Genomic DNA, 20,287 nt, shown 5'->3' on the forward strand with positions numbered 1-20,287 from the left:
CAGATATAAATTGGAAGGATTAACAAGGTAAGAAAAGAGACCAGATAGGCCAGTATATTCTACTGGTTAATTCCTGAAACCTCTTTCTAGCAAGCAGCATTGTTCATATCACCTAACTTCAAGTGCAATAAGAAAATTCTCAGATTCAGTACACTTATATAAATGTAAACTCTGGAGTTTCCTTTTGTATACCACTGTCAATATTTTTTGAAGAGAGAAATAATAGAAGACTTGAACTAGCAAGCTCAAAGCAATTATGATTTTTTGGTAAAGGAATCTTGGACTAGGGGTGTAGCTTGGTAGTAGAGCACATGCTTATCATGTACAAGGCCCTGGATTTACTCCCCAGCAAATACACACACACACACACACACCCCATACACACATGTGCAAATAATCATTAGGTAGAAGGAATATAAATATTTGTTTTGTTATTTTATACTTTATACATACTAACATATTAGAATATAATTTGCATGTGTTTAATAATTAACACAAGCTTGTAAAAAGAAATGAAAAAGTAAATTACAATGTTCTGCAAAAGTAAAATGCTTACTCCTAATAATAAAGACACACAAATATGTAACATTTTCCATACTTTGTTTGAAATTTTCTATAATATTAAAATTAAATTGGACCTTTAAAAAATGAGGTACTGACTGCTGCTTTTCTTTCTAAATAGATTTTACTTAACAATGTTTAACAGAGTTGATCCAGAGGAATAATTTTCTAATTTCTCAAAGGGAAAGAGATATTGAGTTTCTACAACACCAAATAACTCTTACTTGTATGGATACCTACACACATTACAAAGAAGTGGTAGGGTTTTTATTTCCTAAAAGGCAAAACAAAATCATAAACAATCTGAGTAACCTTGGATTGTCCCATTTTAGCCACTTGACAGAGCCTAAACTTTCTGAACCAAGGAACCAGAAAATCATAGGATTAACAGAAGCAAATAGGAACTGCCCCTTCACCTACATTCTCAGGGGTGGTAAATGACCATGACTTCTAAGTTTCCCTCACTTAATCCTACCATCAGTGTGTTTTATTTTGTTTTGTTTTCTGTTGTCCTTCAAAAAGATTTCAAGGCTTCCTTTTGAGAAATAATCCCAGGTATATAAAATGACTGAGTTGTACCCAAACACCACTATACCTTAGGTTTCCCTTCTACTCAGAGTTCACAGAAAACAACCCCAGGCAATGGAAAGCAGTGATGTAATGATATAAAGGAGTTCCATGTTTTAACATGTGCACCCCAAACACAACTGTCACAAATGGGGTGCATCTTACAGATGCCTTGGTAAGTTGCACACCAAACTGCAGGAAAAAAAAAGAATAGAAACCTCAAGTATTTGATATAAATCAAGACTTTGCTACATGAAATTTCTGATGTGCAAATACATGTGTAAATATGTATACATACATGTGTTATGTATCCATATGTATGTGTTATGTATACCTATATTATATATACATGTTTTTGTATATGTACACATATATACACATACACACACAAACATATTCTCCTATTGCAGGAGAGGTTATCCCCACACTCCAAACATTTAGAATCTATCCTTTTAAAAATTAAAAAGTGGACATTTTCGAAATGAGGCAGGAAATAACAGTTGTGAATGCCTCGGCATTTCAGTTTAGTGGTAGGAAGGATTCTAAGGGAGGAAGAATCAGAGGTCTCTGATACGTCTTTTGGCTCGATGCCAACAGCCTGGGTACAATGGTAGAATTTTGCTAAATTTAATTTTCCTAAATTTTCAGGGGAAAAAATGAATTTGGGGTTCTCCACCATTCATAATCAATAGTATTTAAATTATAATTCAATCATATAGACCATAACAATTCATCCCATTGGAAATCATACAACAAATACAATCTTAGACCTATGAAAACACTGCATGACTAGAATACAACGCACTGTTTGAGCAACAGAAAAACAAGGTTTTAATATATAGGTGGGAATTTTTAGCTTTAAAACTATCTTTAATTGTAAAACCCTAAAAAATTATAAGGAATAATAATTAAAGTACATAAAGTTACAAATGGAGATTTCTTAAATGTTTGCCACTTCACCAATTCCATGAATACTGCAATTGGCTGCCTGCTCCTGTATTTTTTAAGTTGAGACCAACCCCAAATTTCTCAGTGCTAATATGCTAGTTCATCCTTTTTGTTTTCTTAACCACTGATTCCAGAGCCTTTCAATAGTTTTCTTGCTTTCACTCATGATTTCCAAAAACATTCATGGTCTCCTCACTGTGTGTCAGACACTGTACTTGGGTTGGGTTGTTTGGTGGTGAACAAATGAAGATGGTGTCAGCTCTCAGCAAGGCTTACAATCTTCTTCCAACCTACCCCCCTCACTCTGCCAGGAGGGCTCTTTCTAAGACATAGCCATGTGCATATCATGTGCAAAAATTTCCATTGGTTCTTTTCTTCTCAGATCTTTTGCTTCCTCACGCTCTGAATCTCATTTATGGCACTTCTTACCCTCTCTCAATGATAACCTGATTTTCCATTCCCCCCAAAATTCCTGATTTCTCCCACCAATCTGACTTGTCACCTTGTTCCCTCTGTGTGACCCTGAGCTTGAGCAGAAGGGGTCATGCAGTATAATGATAGAGGAAATGACATCTTTGGATCCTGTAAAAGAGGTATACAGGTATACTGGCTATGTAGACTACCTTGGGATGGGATTCACTTTTAGTGAAGTTAAGAAAAGAAAGGATAGAGGAACATTTTAAAAATAAAGTTGTTTATAAGATTACTATAAGAATTAAATAATTTCCTTATAAGATACCAAGAATCACCTAACCCATATATTCTGTTGTTTATACTCTTTAGGATACAGCATAATGATTTTTACAATAGGGTCATACATTTGTCTTTCTAGTACTCAGAGTTTCTCTTCTGATGTGCTCCTTCTTTACTTCAGGGAGACCTAGTACCTCCGCCATCTGTGCCTGGTCCTTCCCCTTAGTTTCAATAAGTACATGCAAGGGAGGATGAGAGCTGGTGGGAGACACTTCTACAAAATGCTATTTAGAAATATTGACTTAGGAACATGGGCTGAGGGACCTTGGAAATGTCAGTGCTTTCCTCAGAGGCTTATTTTTTTTTACCTAAAGTGAAGATGAATTAGGTATTTATAAATAAATATTAAATTATTCACAAACTAGCAGTAATGAATAAACATAATAAATTAATGGTTTTGTGCCTTTCATTTCATATTACAATAGTTTAATCTACACTCTATATTTTTCCAAAGAGAGCTTTTGGTTAGTACCCAAGCTATGATTAAGATTTGTATAGACACCAAGGCCCAAGTGTGGAAGGCTTGATCCATAGCCTAGGGTGCTATTGGGAGGTGGTGGAACCTGGAAGAGGTGGATCCTACTAAAAGGAAATTAGGTCATGGGGGTATGCCCTTGAAGGGGATATTAAAATCCAGGCCCTCCTCTTTTTCTCTTTTCTTCCCAACTACCATAAGGTGAATTGGCCTCCTCTGTCACATGCTTCCATGATGATGTACTGTGCTGCCACAGAGTCAAAGAAAAAGGTCAATGAAACCAGACAGAAGTCTCTGGAACTATAAGCCAAGAAAAACAAAAAACTTCTCCTTTTATAGTTTTATTATCTCAGGCATTTTGTTGCAGTGACACAAAAGTAATTAACACAATTTTTGGTTTCAATTAGTAACAATATTTTATATACTCATCAAAAATGCATTCACTATCTATAATCTGGTAGAGACTATATATGATGAATGCATTTTGTTGGGAATATAAAGATAAATAAGCCATTGAACCTACCTTATAGAATTAATTTAATAGTGAGTCAGAAAAATTAACAAATTCTTGGTTATAGCAATAAAGAAATATTTAGTAAAAAGAAAAAAAAGCAAGAAAGCCATTCTTTCAATGACTTACTATTAAGCAATGTACAAAGAAGATAATCACATAGCATTGATCCAAATTATAGAAAAAAAAAAAGATCCCACATAGGTGAATATGTTGTTTAAACACATAAACTCCACACAAATATTCAATCAGTTACAAGTCCCCATTGAACCAAGGGCACAGTTATAAGGATGATCAAGGAAGAAGAGTGGGTCAGAACAGATAGGAGAAGGACATGTTTGGAAAAGAGAGTTTTCTTACAAGTGTTCAGATTCATGAAAGTTCTAGAGGACTTGAAATGAAATATTGTGTTTGGAACAAGGTCCTAGAAAGTGTTAACTGCAAGCTATAGAGATTCAAGGTGTTTAAACACCAATATTTTGACATGAAGAAATATGAAGAAAGGTGCATAGTAGATAGCACCTACTACCATAGAGAAGAGAATAGGATATCATCGAATAGAAGAGAAAATGGATAAAACTTAAGAAGAAAGCTTGGATGGCTACAGAAAGGATCACATTGAAGGCATAAGGTAGGAGGATATGCATTTTCAGGAGAACCAGGGGACAAGCAAATGCTGTTTCCAGCCAGAAAGCAGGAACCAAGAAATCAAGTAGAGGGATTTACCTGGAATGCAGGTGGCGGGTGGCAGGCCGTGAGGCAAGGACTCTAGGGTATCATAGGAATATCCTTCCTAGAAACTCTAGACACTGTGTGGAGGCAAGCAAACCTTGAAGACTATTGGGCATAGAAGGTAGAGTCAAGGACTCAAGGGAGGAGAGAGGTGAGAATTCAGGACGTGGGAACAACAAAGGACTTCTCTTTGTTGGGCGGTCAGGCATTTGAGGAGATCTGGCCTTCGGGAAGAAACACAACATGAAAACTAAAGTCACTAGGAAAATTAAGTGACAATGTGGACGAAGAAGGGGACCAGGAGGGAGGAAGTCAGTTTAGAATGTTCTTCACATACCAGAGATCAATAGATGCTGAGGAGGAGGATAGCAGAAATATTAAAAAAAAAAAAAAAAAAAGTGAACTTTAGAAGAAGAAATATCTCTGAATAATGATTGCAGAATCATGATCTAATTCCAGGAAGAGAGGGATTAGGGAAAAAATCCTTTACTGAAGAAGTCTTCTAAATATACTGTCCAAATATTATGGCAGGCATAGATGTTGAAGCTGTATGGAATGTTGTTCATATTTAGAAAATATGTATTATGAAACAATAGTGTGCCTGTGGATGGTAATTATTTAATCATTTGCAGCCTACTTCTTATTTGTCATAAAAAGTAAATGCTATTTATATAAACACATGTCTACTGTACAAAGACTCAGAAGTAAACTAATCACACTTTCTTCTAATTAATAAACTGATTAGAAAGAGAAAAATCATCCTCAGGTGAGAACATTTTTACCATGAATTTAAATCTTCATTATCTAAGCAGTCTAGCTAAATTCTGAAGTTCTCAGGAAAAACTAGAGACAAGAAGTGCAGATTTCCAACCTAATTATTCTCACAAGTGCCAGTGCTTAAGATGGCTAAATTTCCCCCTCGGATTCCCTCTCCACTGATCCCCTCCAGCGCATTCAGCCATCACACTCGGCATATTTCCTTTTCTCAAACACTATCAGCATCACAGTTTCCAAAGAGCTAGCAGCATTGTGCTTGCTGGAAATGATTATCAAAATCACCATGATTAAGATTTGGGTCTAATCCCCCAGTGTTTGCTGCTGAGCCCATTATAGAGAACTCCGGGTAACAGGGATGTGATAATGTCTCTGAGACAGGGTTTCTTATTCAGTCAAACTCTGCTGGAGATCAATACATAGCCATCTTCCCATGGTAGGCAATAATTAGCACATTAGGTCACTTAAATAATAAATCAGAAGCCCCATCGTTCTGGGTTTTTCTATGAAGGATTTTAGCTGTGAATCAGGAATAAGGGTTTCATTATAGGTCTTCCACTCCGTGGCCTTGTGTTTCAAGTTAAAGCAGATCAATATTGAACTTGGACTGGTCTGGTTTTAGAGACTGGGGAGAGGTGGCTGTGAAATTATCATTTGTAAATGATCCATCCTGAAAAACCAAGTTAGGTTACATTTTACTGCTTTAAATTTGTGGATCTCAAAATACTATATATACAGATAAGATTATCTATTAAGATTTCCCACAAGAGCAGAGGCTGCAAGGATTGTCTCTTAAAAGGGACAAGAGCCAAAAGATTCACTAGTCAGTAATTCTGTGTTCAAGGCAAGGACCAAAAAATAGGATCTGAGATCACTGAAGGTACCAGAAGCCCTTGCCATGCTTTTGGAAGCTATGGAATCACTGTACCACATTTAAAACTTCAGGGAGATTTTAGGAAAGGTAGTAGGTCATCCAAAATCTATTTAGGACTTGGTTGAATTATATGGACTCATAATCAGGAATATGTTTAAACTTAAAATTAGAATACACAGAACATTTGTGCTATTCGAATAATCTAATTACAGTATCCCTACCACCCACGCACACCCTCACAGTCAAATTAAATCCAAAAGGAAACCAGAGTCAGCACATGGAGGAAAATCATGTCTCTGAGGAACACAGTAAAGGTAAAACAGCAGTGATAATTGATCTACTCAAAATTCTACTAGCTATTTATTGGTGATATTTTTCTTCAACAGAAGTTTTTCCTTTGTAACATAAACTGCTACCTAGAAACTCCCAGGTCTAAAATTTTGCTTTCCGTCCATTATTTCTAAGCCTGTCCACATAGATGGGACTCTTGCAAGCTTGTATTGTGAGGTTGCACAATATTCATGGCCAAAGGTCACAGAGTTAAAAGGAAAGGAGCCAGGATTAAAATCCACCTTTTACTCTCACCTCCAAAGTAATCCGCTTTGGATGCTGAGCCAAGTTGTTGCTCTGATTCAAAAATAAATGCAGTGGGATTTAGGAGAAGAGATCAATATGATGTTAAGTGGTGAGAGAAGACTCAAGGGGATAGGTGAGATTGGTGTTGAGCTCTCAAGGTCCAGAGGGAATGTTCCAGGCTCCAAGGAGGAAGAACTGTAGCAGCAAGGGCATGGGTCATAGTGACCACAGAATATGCTGGTGACTGTTGAGAAAAATGGCCTCACTGGAGGGCACAGAAAGTCATGAATATCAGAGACACCATTGAAGAGTCAGATTTTAAAAACAAGATTATAGAAGCTCCTGAAAGTCAAGGGGTGGGTTTGTAGTCTTTTGAGAGAAGGTCACTAACACTTCATAAGCAAAGGAGTAAAACTCAAAACTGGTGTTTGGGGAAGATTTATCTGGAACTTGAAAACAGTGTAGGGCTCAGAAATAAAAGCATAGAGACAAACAATGGGGGACTTAAAGATTGTCAAGGTAAATAAAAGGGAGAATCATTCTGAATATACTCTTGCTGATTTTCACTACATGACCTCATGGAATTTCAAAGTGATTTTTCTCCTTTCTCCCTTGCTGTAGGTCCGAAGAATCACCACCAAAACACTCCAAGTGACAAGAGAGGCAATTTTAGGAATTATAGCCACAAATCACATATTACCTAGAAACCAAATATAACTAAATGTAAAATGTTACCCCACACTGAGAAAGAGCTGTGAAATTTGGTTATAGCTGTGTTTATTGTTCATTAAGCTTTATATAATAGGAAAATATGCTAAATTAATCCAAATGCAAATTAGTTAGATGTTGTAAATGTATGTGGTATATTGCAGAGATTGGAATAAAGCCTCTAACACCACTGAAAGTTTATTTGGCTAAACACACTTCTTCTAATACATTCTTTTAAATTTGTTCTCAGGATCTTGCATGAGGTAGGACAATAGTTATATGTGCATGAAGTATAAGCTGAACTACAGGTCTTTTTCCAAAGCCTTCCTCCCAGTCTCCTAATGCCAGGGCACTGATGTGGACACTAACTGAATGATATACTCAAATGCCAGCATAGGAAGCCATATGGGAACTTTAGGTAAGAAAGCTCTTTTTCAAGGATAAATCCCAGATGCCATCTTCCTGCCTAAATCCTTTTTCAGAGATAAAATTATACCCCACATATTGAGAATTCAGATAGGATCAAGTGACTTTCTGCCAAACATCCTCAAAGGCAGACAGATACCTGATTGGGGACCCAGGCAAATACATTATACCTTCACAATTACAGAAATACATGACTTTCCAGTTGCTTGAGATTCAATTAAAAGTTCACCTGTGATTTTGTGAGAAACAGAGGTATTTGGATAGAGAACTATTTCAGAAGTTGGAAAAAATCCTAAAGGAAATTATACTTATTTATAACATATATATGGACACGCACACATATATATACACACATTATTTTAAATATATGTATATATATATATTTGCATGTAATTATTTTTCTTTATACAAACATGTGCTTGATTTTACTCCTGTAAGGCTCCTTGGGTAAAACTGCAATTTTAGATTTAGTTGAGGGCTGAACTCCAACAATATCCAGTGAATTTTCTGGGAAATAATGCCTTAGAGTCAATGTCATTGCTATTGTTTCCTCTCATGACAATTACAAAAGATTTTATAAGGTTTGGTTGGCTTCTCCCACACAGATGTGAAAATTTTGCAGTTCAAGGTAAAAAGGAAGCCTTGTGTTTTAAATTTGACACCGTCCCCAATTGTATAGCATTGGTTTGATCAATGTGCAAATCAGAGGGTATTGATGAATGGCATTCGGGTTGAAGAGCTCTAATGTCTCACAAGATCCCAAGGGTACTAGACCATTATAAGACATATCACCAAGTGAAATAAAGCACAGTGTCTCTTTGAGTGAGTGTCACATGGGGGGAAAAGAGCTGTTAAGGATCACAAGGGGTTTTGCCCATATACATTATAAGGATCACTAGAAAACCATTTCACTTGTGTGAAAATGTGTCTATGTAAAACTGTTCAGAAATTGTAAGGATTTCCATGAGAAGAAAGTCAAGAGAGGAAAAATGAAAACATCTTGACATTTTCATTTTTCATTTGAAGAAGAAAATTACATATTGGCATGCTCATTATAACTCTTGTATGCCTAAATGCATTCCTTCTGGCAAGCAATCACCCAGCCCTGGTGGAAATACTATTCATTTCATGAAAAGAACACTAGCACCTTTTCACAACTCAGACTTGGAAAACATGCAAGACTCAGTCATTTATCCAACAAATGTATTTTGAATGTCTATTTTGTGCTTGACACTATACATGTTCTAAAGAAAGTCATATTAATAATTGATAAAATTATGTTATGTTTTTATACTGCTTTGGACTTTTATTTGTGTTCCAAGTTTTCAACAGTGGGCTTGTATAATTTTATTATTTAAAAAAAAAAAAAAAAAACTTGGTTACTAATAGAAAGCAATAACAATGTGGTCCCTTTACTTCCATAGACACAAGCAAAAGAATGTGCCTGGAGATCAAAATAAGGAGAAATCAATGCCCAAAACATTACCTAGCACAGAAACATTTCCATTTTCCCAAAGTCTCTAAATTCTTTGTTTGAAAACATTTCCTAATTTCATTTGGCAAAGAGACATGGATCAGGTGGCAAAGATCCACAGGATAAAAGTAGGTGAGAAAACAAACCATAATTCTAAGTAAAAAAAAAGAAGAAGAAGAAGAAGAAGAAAGACTAACTACACAAGCCAAATCCATCCTAGCACCCACTGAGCTTAATCAAGTGTTATCAGAGGATTGAATAGAGAAAGCAACGGGGACCTCATAACAGACACTCAAATGAAGAAATGCTTGATAGAGACACATTTACACGTACTTAACCAACTTCTTACAGCATGTTATTTGGCTACAGAAGGTTTTCTGGTCTCACAAGGCCTGTAATTAGAATTGAAGTACTTTCCAATAAATCAATCAATCAGATCTCAGAATATTCCATACCACCAGGGCCATCATTTTGGGACTCATGTAAAGTCACAGATCATTCTGAAAATGTATGCTTGAAGCGGAGAACCTTGTGGGTTATGTCTTTCCCCTCTACCTTTCCCCTGATCTCACAGTGCAAAGGCAAAGTCCATTAGAAAGGATCAGGTTGGCATTCACTTGTTACCTAGATGAGATAATAGAATTTGAACCTGTAAGACTTATTACAATGAGGAAAAGGACAACTCATGAAATAATAGCTTGTAAGACACTTGACATCAGCAAAGAAAGGTGGTTATGGATGGAAGAGAGAAGATAAACAAGGTAAACCGTAAGGTTTTCCCAGCTTACTGCCTTGAGAGAATTTCTGCACCATGGATCCCATAGGAGAACACTCCAGAAGGAGCCCAGCTCTTCTGGGCTGTAGGTGGCACCTACATTTGAGGAGATGGGACTGAGAGTCAGGAGAGACTCAGGTGGCTAGATTCAGGTGGCATGGATGAATCTTAAAAACATTACACAGATCTAGAGAAAACAGACATAATGGATCACATGTTGCATTATACCAGACGAAAATAATGTATGGTGATACAAATTCAAATAATGGTGGCCTCAGAGTGAAAGGGACTAACTGGACAGGACATGGAGTAATTGTCAGGGAAGATGGAACCACACTTTATCTTCACTGGATTATTGGTTACATGAGTATAAAACTTTGAGGTAATACATGTAAGATCTAAGTATCTTGCTGAATACAAATTTTACCTTAATCACAAGATTCTTTGCCCCTCCCTTAAAAAGAAATAAAGGAGGAAAATGAGGGAACGAAACCAAATTATATTTATTAGGCCTATTTTACAAGACAAGATTAAGTAGTTTGCACCTTTTTTGCCTTTACATGTGGAAATAAATGTAGGAAATTATGAGTCTATATTGAAAAATACATTAAAATTGTACCTGTATGTGACTAACAAGGTAATATAAAAAATATCTTTTGTAAACCAAAAGTCTCTCAGCAGATTATTGCCATCACCATCAATAAGTAACTAGCCAAGTACATGAGAAATAAATGGGCTATAATTAAACATAAGCAATAAAAATGGTCTACAAATACAGCATGATGAAGATGGCTAAAATTAAATTAGTGAGGCCACAAATTCCATCAGCTCATAATCCCTGACAAGCTATAAGACCCTGAATTGTTGAGACTATTTCTCCTCGAACCACAGGCCCGAGTGCCACTTGGGATCTATGGAAACTAATGGTTCACATGTGAGTCTCATTGCATGTTCATGGAAGGCTGTGCAAAATGAAAGCTGAAAACTATTCTAAGCTTGCTGAATCTGTTTGATATAGCATGCATGTAAATCAGCTGTCAGTTTAGCTTGAGGTTACCCCCAAAATCCCCAGATTATCAGGGAATCTATAAGCAAGAATGATTCTCCTAGACAACAAAATAAAACCCACCTCTATGGAACTATTCCTGGGAGTGATTGTACCTTCATTCTTGCTCTTTGAAGACCCTGGGTTGAAATACCATTCTTTGGCTACCGTGAATATGTGTCAGGAATAAAAAGCAGGTGCAAATAAATACCTCTGGGCATTACTTTTGATGCTGGCCACACATGAATGCTTCTCTTATACCTGACTTACCTTTCAGATCTTACCCACCATGGTTTCCTGCAGCTCAGTCTAGTCTTTCTGACTTTTCTACACTCAGCCCTCTGCCTGCCTAAATGTACCAAACTTACAAAATGATACTTATTAAATTCTATTAAGAATTTCTGGTCTTGTCACCTGAACCAATCAGTACTAATGAGGCCCTTTTTTAAAATACATGAAGTAACAAGTGAAAATACATAGCACCTCCTCAAAAAACAGTACAGACACTAGAAACTACAGTGCCAACAAAGGTAAGTTCTGTGGCTAATGTGGCTCTAAACACCTGTGCTTTCAGACAGGTTTCTGAGACAGTCAAGTCCCCACACTTGAAACCAAACATTACTCTGAACCTTAGTGCGCCCCACCTGATAGTTTTGTCACATTGAGCTAATCACTTGACTTGTCCATGTATTCATTCTTCCTTCTGTGAAACGTGGATTACAGAAGTACCTATTTTGGGGTACTGTTGTGAGGTTTGAATGACACAATGACAATGAAGTCAGCACAGTGACTGGGCACAGATAAGTGATTAAAAGTAAAAGATAATTGCATAAAAGAGGAAATTGAGGTAAAAAGGAATTTGAAACCGAATAGATGGTAACACTCTAAATAAAAATTGCCCATAACTTAGAAAAAAATTGAGAATAAACATGTGCCCTTTCAATGTCATATAAGGACATTGTTTAACAGACCCACTTGGGAAATATTTAATTCCATAGGAGGGTATTACTTGTTCAACACCGATATTTACTATCTTCAAGATGCTCCATAAATGTTTTTTCAGCTGAGCTATATATGTTCAGCAGAAAGAGAACATCAAAGGCTAAGAGGTTCCTGCCCTTTGGAACATGTACCAATCTTATATCTTTCCAAAATTTGTATTCCAATAATTTTTAATATTTTTTTTACCCATAAATATCTAGTTCTTCAAGTGTTCATTTACTATCTTATTTATATTTCTACCATCTTATTGTTTCCCTTGGTAAGGAATTAAACCAATTTTCCCAAGGTAACAGATGTTAAGTGATAGAGTCACTCAACTCTATCATAGTATGGACTAAGAGAGGCCAGTGATAGATTTGAACACAGACTCTCTTCCCATCAGTGGTCTCATTTCACTATGCTTGTCCATGACAAATATTAGAATCATAATAATATAAACACATGAAAACCAGATGATCTGGGTCCACAGGTAATGAAAACACAGTCAGAAATAAAGGAGAATATTCAAATTCTATTATAATGAAATATATTCTGATTCTAAATGGCTTCACCTGAGTATTAATACAGAATCACTTAATGTTCAGAATTCCCAATCCTGTGTCTTATGTGATTTGGTTGGCCAACAGGACTTGCCTGCCTGGAATTAAGCATCCTGGTCTAATAATTAATGCAGATGTTAAACTTTTATTATTTCTCATAATGGTTAAGAATTAGCAAAACTAATAAGAATGTGGACTTTCACATAACATAGACAGGTCCCAAGTCCTCACTCAGCTAGTTCCTGTGACCTCAGTTTTCTCATTGTTAATATCAGGACCATAGTAATGTCATATTACTGAGGGATTTGGAGATGGTTAAAGGGATTTAAGCATCTTTATAAATGCCCTAGTACAGTCTCAAGAACATGGTAAGGATTTAATGAATGTCAAATATTATTGCTAACAATAAAAATTACCACCATGCCTAATTATTAAGTACCTATTATCTTCTGTGTGTTATACCAAAGTTTCAAGAGGCTAAGTAAATAATTCAATATTACAATATTTGAAAGAGTTGGAACTGTTATCTAAATCACTTTGATTCAAAAGCCAATTGTATTAATGACTATGCTTAGGATAGCGCTTATAATTTAATAAGATGTTTTAAAATTTTGGTTCATTATAAATAAATTTCCAAGATCACCAATAAATCAATGAGATCAACCAAGATTTGGGTTCCATTAGGCCTCCACCCAGGACAGCAATGGATTTAGTGTTGGGGAAGAGGAATTCTACCCCAAGACTTGGTCACTTTGATGTGCATTCTACTAAAGGAGATTAGGAAATCTAATATTTTTTAAAAAATATTTTAAAATGCATGCATTGTCAAACCAAATAAAGTACAAATTTTAAAGATCTTAACCATACAAATGCTTAAAACAGGCTGGAAGGAAGATGCCAGAACGTTAACAGTGGCTGAAACATATTTCTACTTGCTTGTTAGAATATAACCTTTCCTCCCAAAACCTCTTCTGTTTCATATTTGCTCAGAAGGTACTTACAAATTTTTCAAGGCTCGTTCTTCAAAGGAAACTGTCCTAAGAGCAGCTGTGCTTCTTCCTGGTGCTTCAACCCTAGGGACAGCTGCTGTTACTCCACTTTATGACTCTTCACTCTACACTGCTCATATTTCTGTTGAAACACCTTCATATGTATCTTCCCCCCTTAGATGGTAATGTCTTTGAGAACAGAACCATATCTTATTCATGATTATATCTACAAATAACAATATCTGGTAAGTGAATAAATAATAGAGTATGTTCTAAGCCACAAACAACTGCCTCACAAGTCAACTCCAATAGCATCTGTTTGCTGGACAAGCAACATGAAAACAGAGGTGAGGAATAAATACTTGGCCAAAAATGTGGATATATTATAACAGCATAATGCTTTTGTACATATATGGAACCAAGAGAGAGAATTAGCATACGCACATCTGCCCCCTTGTTTTTACACTAAGTAATGCATATCTTGCTTATTTTTTCTGAAGCCTGAATGGGAAATGTGTTTTTAACAGATTTAATCAATACGCCAACCTACATTAAAAAAAATAAATAAACCCACACAATAAATAAAAAGCAAAAGGCCAATCAATAGCCAACAGTGCAGCTTAACAGCCACTCTAGCAGAAAACTGTCTGAAAAGGCGCTTCACACTCCACTATCTGCACAATCCACAGCTGCTCGCTATTGATTTGTTGCAAGCAAAAAACATCTATTATCACATGCCAGTGTGAGCCCAGCAATTTCTCCAACACATAGACTGCAACGCACGACTAGCAACATAGCACAGGATAGCTGTCTGCTGATGGTGGTCTGAGACCCACATAGATTCCCTCATCCTCATTCAACAAAGCCAATATCAACATTGGATTCATAAACCCAGAAACCTGACACATGTTAAGAATTCATGTGCCATGCATGGGCTGTTCTTGTAGACATGTGCTTTTCCCGACACAAAAGCAATAATGAGATTCCCAAATTATTGTGCAACTCAGAGCAGTTGTCATGAACAGTTAAAGGTAACAGTACTCTTATTGGATCATTATGTGTTGTTTAAAACTGATATTTTCACAAAGCCCCTAAAAAGTGATAACCCTTTCTGTATGTGTGGATGCATGCAGCAGAGATGGATTTTGTGCAATGCTTTTCAATACTGTGGAGAGAAGAATTCAACAACAGGCTGCCCGAGAGAGTGGTGTTGTCACACAGCATGGAGAAGAGATTCTGGATTCTTCTGATGGTGAGTAATGGCTGCCATAATATGGAATTTCTAAGGTTCTAAGTCCTGACTTAAAATGCCAATAAGAATCTGATATCCAGAAAGAATGTCTCCATAATAACTCTTATAAGGTCCCATTTGCTTTGTCATTCTTCAAAGGCGGCCCTGCACATACCATTAGGTTGGCTCTCAGGTAGTGCTCATCCACTGAGAAGTCAGACCCTTTGTTTTGAATTTTTCAGAAAAACTGAAGATTACCTTTGGAGAATGTAACTTATGTGTCCTTCCACACAGCTTGGGTACTATGTTAACTCAAAATTGCTTCTAGGATGATGATGTCCACTGTAGTATCAAGACAGCCCTGAAAGTTAACCTGATGGGAAGAAACACCCCAGGGTTTTACCATTACATAAAATGGTGGACAGTCATATCTAAAACTATGTAAAACTATTAGTAAATCAATTATACTTGAGTTTCTAATCAGATAATTCTTATTTTCTAACCCACTCGAGTGAGTCACTCTTACACAAAGTAATCAGCTCCCAAGAATATGTGTCACATCTTCAAAACCATGACAGCTTTGTAAGAGTAAACCTGAAATTCACCCAGCTGCATCCATCAACCCAACCTGCTCACACAAAGAATAATGGAATGAACTGAAAGTCATTGTGGCCTACTCACACTAAACCAAGTTTTAAAAAATACAGGTTTCTTCTGGAGATATCATCTATGGGACAGCATCTTAAAATTGTCAAGCAAACTCCAGATTTGATAAGCAAGAAGAAAGAATAGGTCATGAGTAATTAAACCAACACCAGAGTGAGTGAGAAAGACTCTAAACTGCCCACACACTTCCTCAGAGCCTTCCAAGTTACACCAGATACAATTAACTTTTTTACACATGATGGAATAAATACCTACTTTTGAAAACATAAAGCCTAGTCATTCACCTATTAAACAAGTTTCTATTCTTAGATGTGCAGTAATAAATTGATGTGTTTTCATTTCCTTTATTTGAGAGTCAATCTGCTTCCCTGAGAAACAACTTCATAGATAGAGATTCAAAACATTTTCCCCCAAAACATCTTTGCCATTAGATTTCATCTTAACCAATTTGCGTGGTCTTATGACATTTTATGAAAAATCTATAATTATAGATATATGCAATATTCTGCCAATATTCCTTTTCAAGAATGAGGTCAAGGCCAGATTCCATCAATGACATTCTATTCACAATGTCATGACATGTGTTATTTGGGTAAAAGGAAAGCCACTTAAGGTATGTAGGATACCAAAGCAATAATTAGTGATTTTATGCCACTACTTCCACATAAGGGTCAGCCCCTGATCCTCTCTATAGAGGATCCTTTCTTCCTATTCCCTGTTTCTCTCCCATTAACTTATTCCATTCCTTCTCCTTTATTTGTAATTACCCTCACGCTTTTTCTAATGCTAAGCGTGAACCTGTTCAACTCTGCTAGTGACACTGAAGATACTTATTCAATTCTTTATACAGACTAAACTACCAAGAACTTATGAGCACAGAATATCAGAGAGGTAACTTTATTTTGAATACATTTGTGAGATGAAATAACAAATTACAACTCTAAGAGTTAATATAGGAAATAATGATCAATTATGTAAAGTAGTAAGACTGATTGTCTTTGTGGAATAAACTGGTTTTGATGCTAGTTCCAAAAGAGAAGCACCCCCCACCAAATACCTTGAACGCCAATTGCATATAGGGACCATCCACTGTAACATTTTAAGTAATCTATCATTTAAGTATATGTAGTTGAGTTTTGTTAAAAATTTATATCTGAACTTGATAGTCACATCCTGCATATCTGAATTCTTTACATTTATTACATTCTAGAATTAAAATGTACTTGCTTCATTTCAATGACCACCATCCAATAACAGAAGCCAAGGTATACTCTCCAGGAGAGGATCAGGCAAACGGATTCTGATAGCAATTTGTGCTGTTAGGTCCTCTTAAACAAAAGACTCATTTACATTGCTTAGAGAATAAATTCCAAAATGCATTTCCCTAAACCTGGATATCTTAGAGTTTTTGAAGCCTGAGAAGCTAGTGTCACAAAGGAAAGCTGACATTTTTCCAATCCTCATCCCAATACTTCATTTTATACCAACAAATTGCCAGAGTTAGATAATGCAGTAGTCTGCATCCTCAACAGAGACACAATCTGCTCTTGACAAAATCAGAAGCAATCATTGAAAGCTGGGAAGAACACTGGTTGAATTTTACCACAAAACATCTGACTCTGAGTGACAGAGGTGTTTGTCAATGATAGAAAAATGCATACATACCTTCTGAAGATTGTGCACATTTGCTGCAGTTGTTGACTTACCTTTCTGCCTTTTCTGTGTGCAGTCTCTTCCTGATCATTTTTTTTTACCCAAAATGGGATGTATGTATGATAAAGAGCAAGGTTGTGAGGATAAAGAAGCATTATCCTAGAGAGTCCCAGACAGACAAATTGGAGGGAAAGGAAAGAGCATATAGCACAATTCCCCGGGCACCCTGGATTGGTTCATAATTGTCTGTTTCAGAGTGAAATAGTGTTTCCTAATCATAAATATGGAAACAAGATTTTCAACAACACCAAACTACTTGGCAAGAGCAATCTGATGCCAAAACCTTCTGTGGGAATGGTACCATTCGCATGACAGAAATGGAGTCATATGCTTATATTTAGATGAATGGGTATCACATAATTTTCTCTCTAGATTGCCAGGTTCCCCATTTGCTTCTTAATGTATCTTAAGAGAATGAAAGAACATATGGAGCGAAAAGCTACTAAGGAAAATGGAAACAAGAACCACATGAGACACCTACACATATGAAAGAAGTTGAGAAATAAGGATCAGGGGTAAAAAGGAGACATGAGAGACATAGCATTGTAATTGGCAGCTGCACCCATATGGACACACTATACTCTGACTTCCTTATTTGCTCTAATAAAATCATGCATCCTTTTATAAAATGAAGAAGTCAAATGAGTTTGGATTATAAGACAAATATCTACCATGAAGACAGCATTTAGAAAATCAGCAGGACGCAGGACTCTTCAACAAATTGTGTTTGCTTGTCTTTGAAATAGCCATGATGGGGAAATAATGTGAGAAGGAAATGGAGACTCAGGTTATAGATTCTCACAGCACTGAAGTCTCTCCACCATCAGAGCCAGAATTACCTCCATGAAATCAATCCTCTCAGGATTAAATCAACAGATGCACCCAAAGCATCACTAATGTGTGGGAATAGCAATCACCAGATTCTCTTCCTCAAATACACAGATAAATACCTGGAACAAACTCACAGAGTAGAAATGTATTTCAAACAGGAAAGCAATATATATATATGCAAAGATACCAATAAGTTTAGCTATTAGGAATCTCTGTTTTATATTTGAAAGACACCTTCAATATGCTATAAAAGTTTCTAAATGGAAAAAAAAAAAAAACCTCCAAATGCCTTCTACATTTGGGAGACCTTAAGAAGTCCTCTAAACTCAGACGTTTTGAGACAACAGCTGTATTTTTTAAATACCCTCCAAATTCTAGGCAATGTAAATGGACAGAGTCTCAAAACTATTACCCAAGGAGTTAATTCATGGAGAATTGAACTCCTTACATAAAAATATACTCTGAACTGTTCCTTTGCTTCTCAGTCACAAGTATTCAAACCTAAAGGAAAAGCAGAGGGGAAGAATACTGGAGAACAGCTAGCATCATTAAGCAACAAATGTCTCTTTTGCTCTTCCCATGAGAACACTAGTTGATTATTTTCCATGTTTCTGGAGGACAGAATTACTTGAGTCCTTTAGAAAAGCTATTTCTTTACACATTGTCTCAAGATTTCTCCAAACCTCTGAATCTCTTGAAAAAGTTCCCAGTAAGAAAAGGTTGCACTCACGGTCATTGCACTGGTTTCCAGAATAGGACGTCATAGAGCAATCACAGGTGAAGCCTTCCCACTGCTGCATGCAGACCCCCTGGTTGGCACAGGAATCTTCCTGGCAAGTGGTACTGGGTCCTAGACATTCACAATAATAGAAGAAAAGGAGAAGAGAGAGAAGAAACGTTGAACATTAGTCAAATTCCAAAGAAATCACCTGAAATCACCAATCTCATGCCCCCCAAATATTCAAAATCACAACCACCAAAAATGTCAACTCAATTACATGCAACAAGAATTCCGTATATACAAAAGATGACAGAAATACACACTTAGCCACAAACTATCAACAATTACACATAGAAGGGAGAGGGCTGAACACACTGTTCTCCTTTAGGCAGACTTTGCAAAAGAGCTTCATCTCTACCATTCAACTCAAAAGATGTCTCACTTAGAGCATGGTCTTTCTTAATGCATAATGCTGAAGTAGAAAAAAATATATACATTTTCATGATGTAGTGAAATAAGGTACAACATTTTATCCTGAAACTCGGAGTCCCTATGTCCACTTTGTGACATTAGAAAGGTGTTTTATGATAATGATGATGATGGGGAAGAGGAAAAAGGGGAGGGGAAACCCAATGTAGCTTGGTGTTTTATAGGTGATCAGCACTGAGTGCTAGGCAATTTATCTACATTACCTCATTAAGATTTCTAGTGACTCTAAGATGACTATAATTATGATTGCGTTCATTTTACAGATTTAAAAAACCAAATTCAGAGAGATAACATAATTTTCCCAAGGCCACACATTTTGTCAAGAATGCTGTTGTCTGTTCAACTTAGGGAAACAAACTTGGAGACCAAGCTCTTAATTACACAGTGGTTCTCAAAGTTTAGTCCTCAGACCAGCATCACCTGAGAATTTGTTAGAAATGCAAATTTTGGGCCCCCTATCAGAACTACGGACTTTGGGGTGGAAGCAGAAAACTGTTTTTACAAACTTCCAGAAAATTCTGACGCAGCCTAACGTTTAAGAACCATTATACTACACTGCTGCTTTGGTATTTGAGCAGTGTGTCCCCTCAAATAGAGGGTGCATACACCAGAGGATACAAAAGGGAAATACTTGCATATAGGAAGAAATATTAGATGTTGTGCTAATTTTCCATTCTTTATTATTTCTATTTTCTGTGTATTTTACATGCTAATAATACATAGGCATAATAGCACGTGTGCATAGTTATAAATAGGCCTATTCTGGAAGCATTCTCAGAATCTTTTACTGACAGGCAGGACTGAAAAACCAAAACAGTTTTACCTTTCTCTACCTTGCAGATTGTCATTAAAATCTCCCTTTAGGTCAGTCTGGCACCTCTCTTCAATCATTCTCTCTTTTTAAATC

At 36.4% G+C, this 20,287-nt stretch overlaps 1 protein-coding gene across 19 annotated transcripts in view; it reads right to left on the minus strand.

Annotated features, from left to right (window-relative positions):
- The window catches only part of NRXN3 (neurexin 3), a 1,486,572-nt gene that overhangs the window by 775,535 nt on the left and 690,750 nt on the right, over positions 1–20,287 (minus strand). For all 19 annotated transcript variants that reach the window (XR_013761785.1, XR_013761786.1, XM_079126730.1 and 16 more), the window contains one exon: positions 18,901–19,020. Coding sequence is in view for 17 of the 19 variants with exons in the window: in XM_079126730.1 (XP_078982856.1) it covers positions 18,901–19,020 (120 nt within the window). In the remaining 2 variants the exon portion in view is untranslated. The remainder of the gene's footprint in view (positions 1–18,900; positions 19,021–20,287) is intronic.

The sequence above is a fragment of the Sciurus vulgaris genome, assembly GCF_902686455.1.
Source record: "Sciurus vulgaris genome assembly, chromosome: 2".
NCBI lineage: Eukaryota > Metazoa > Chordata > Mammalia > Rodentia > Sciuridae > Sciurus > Sciurus vulgaris.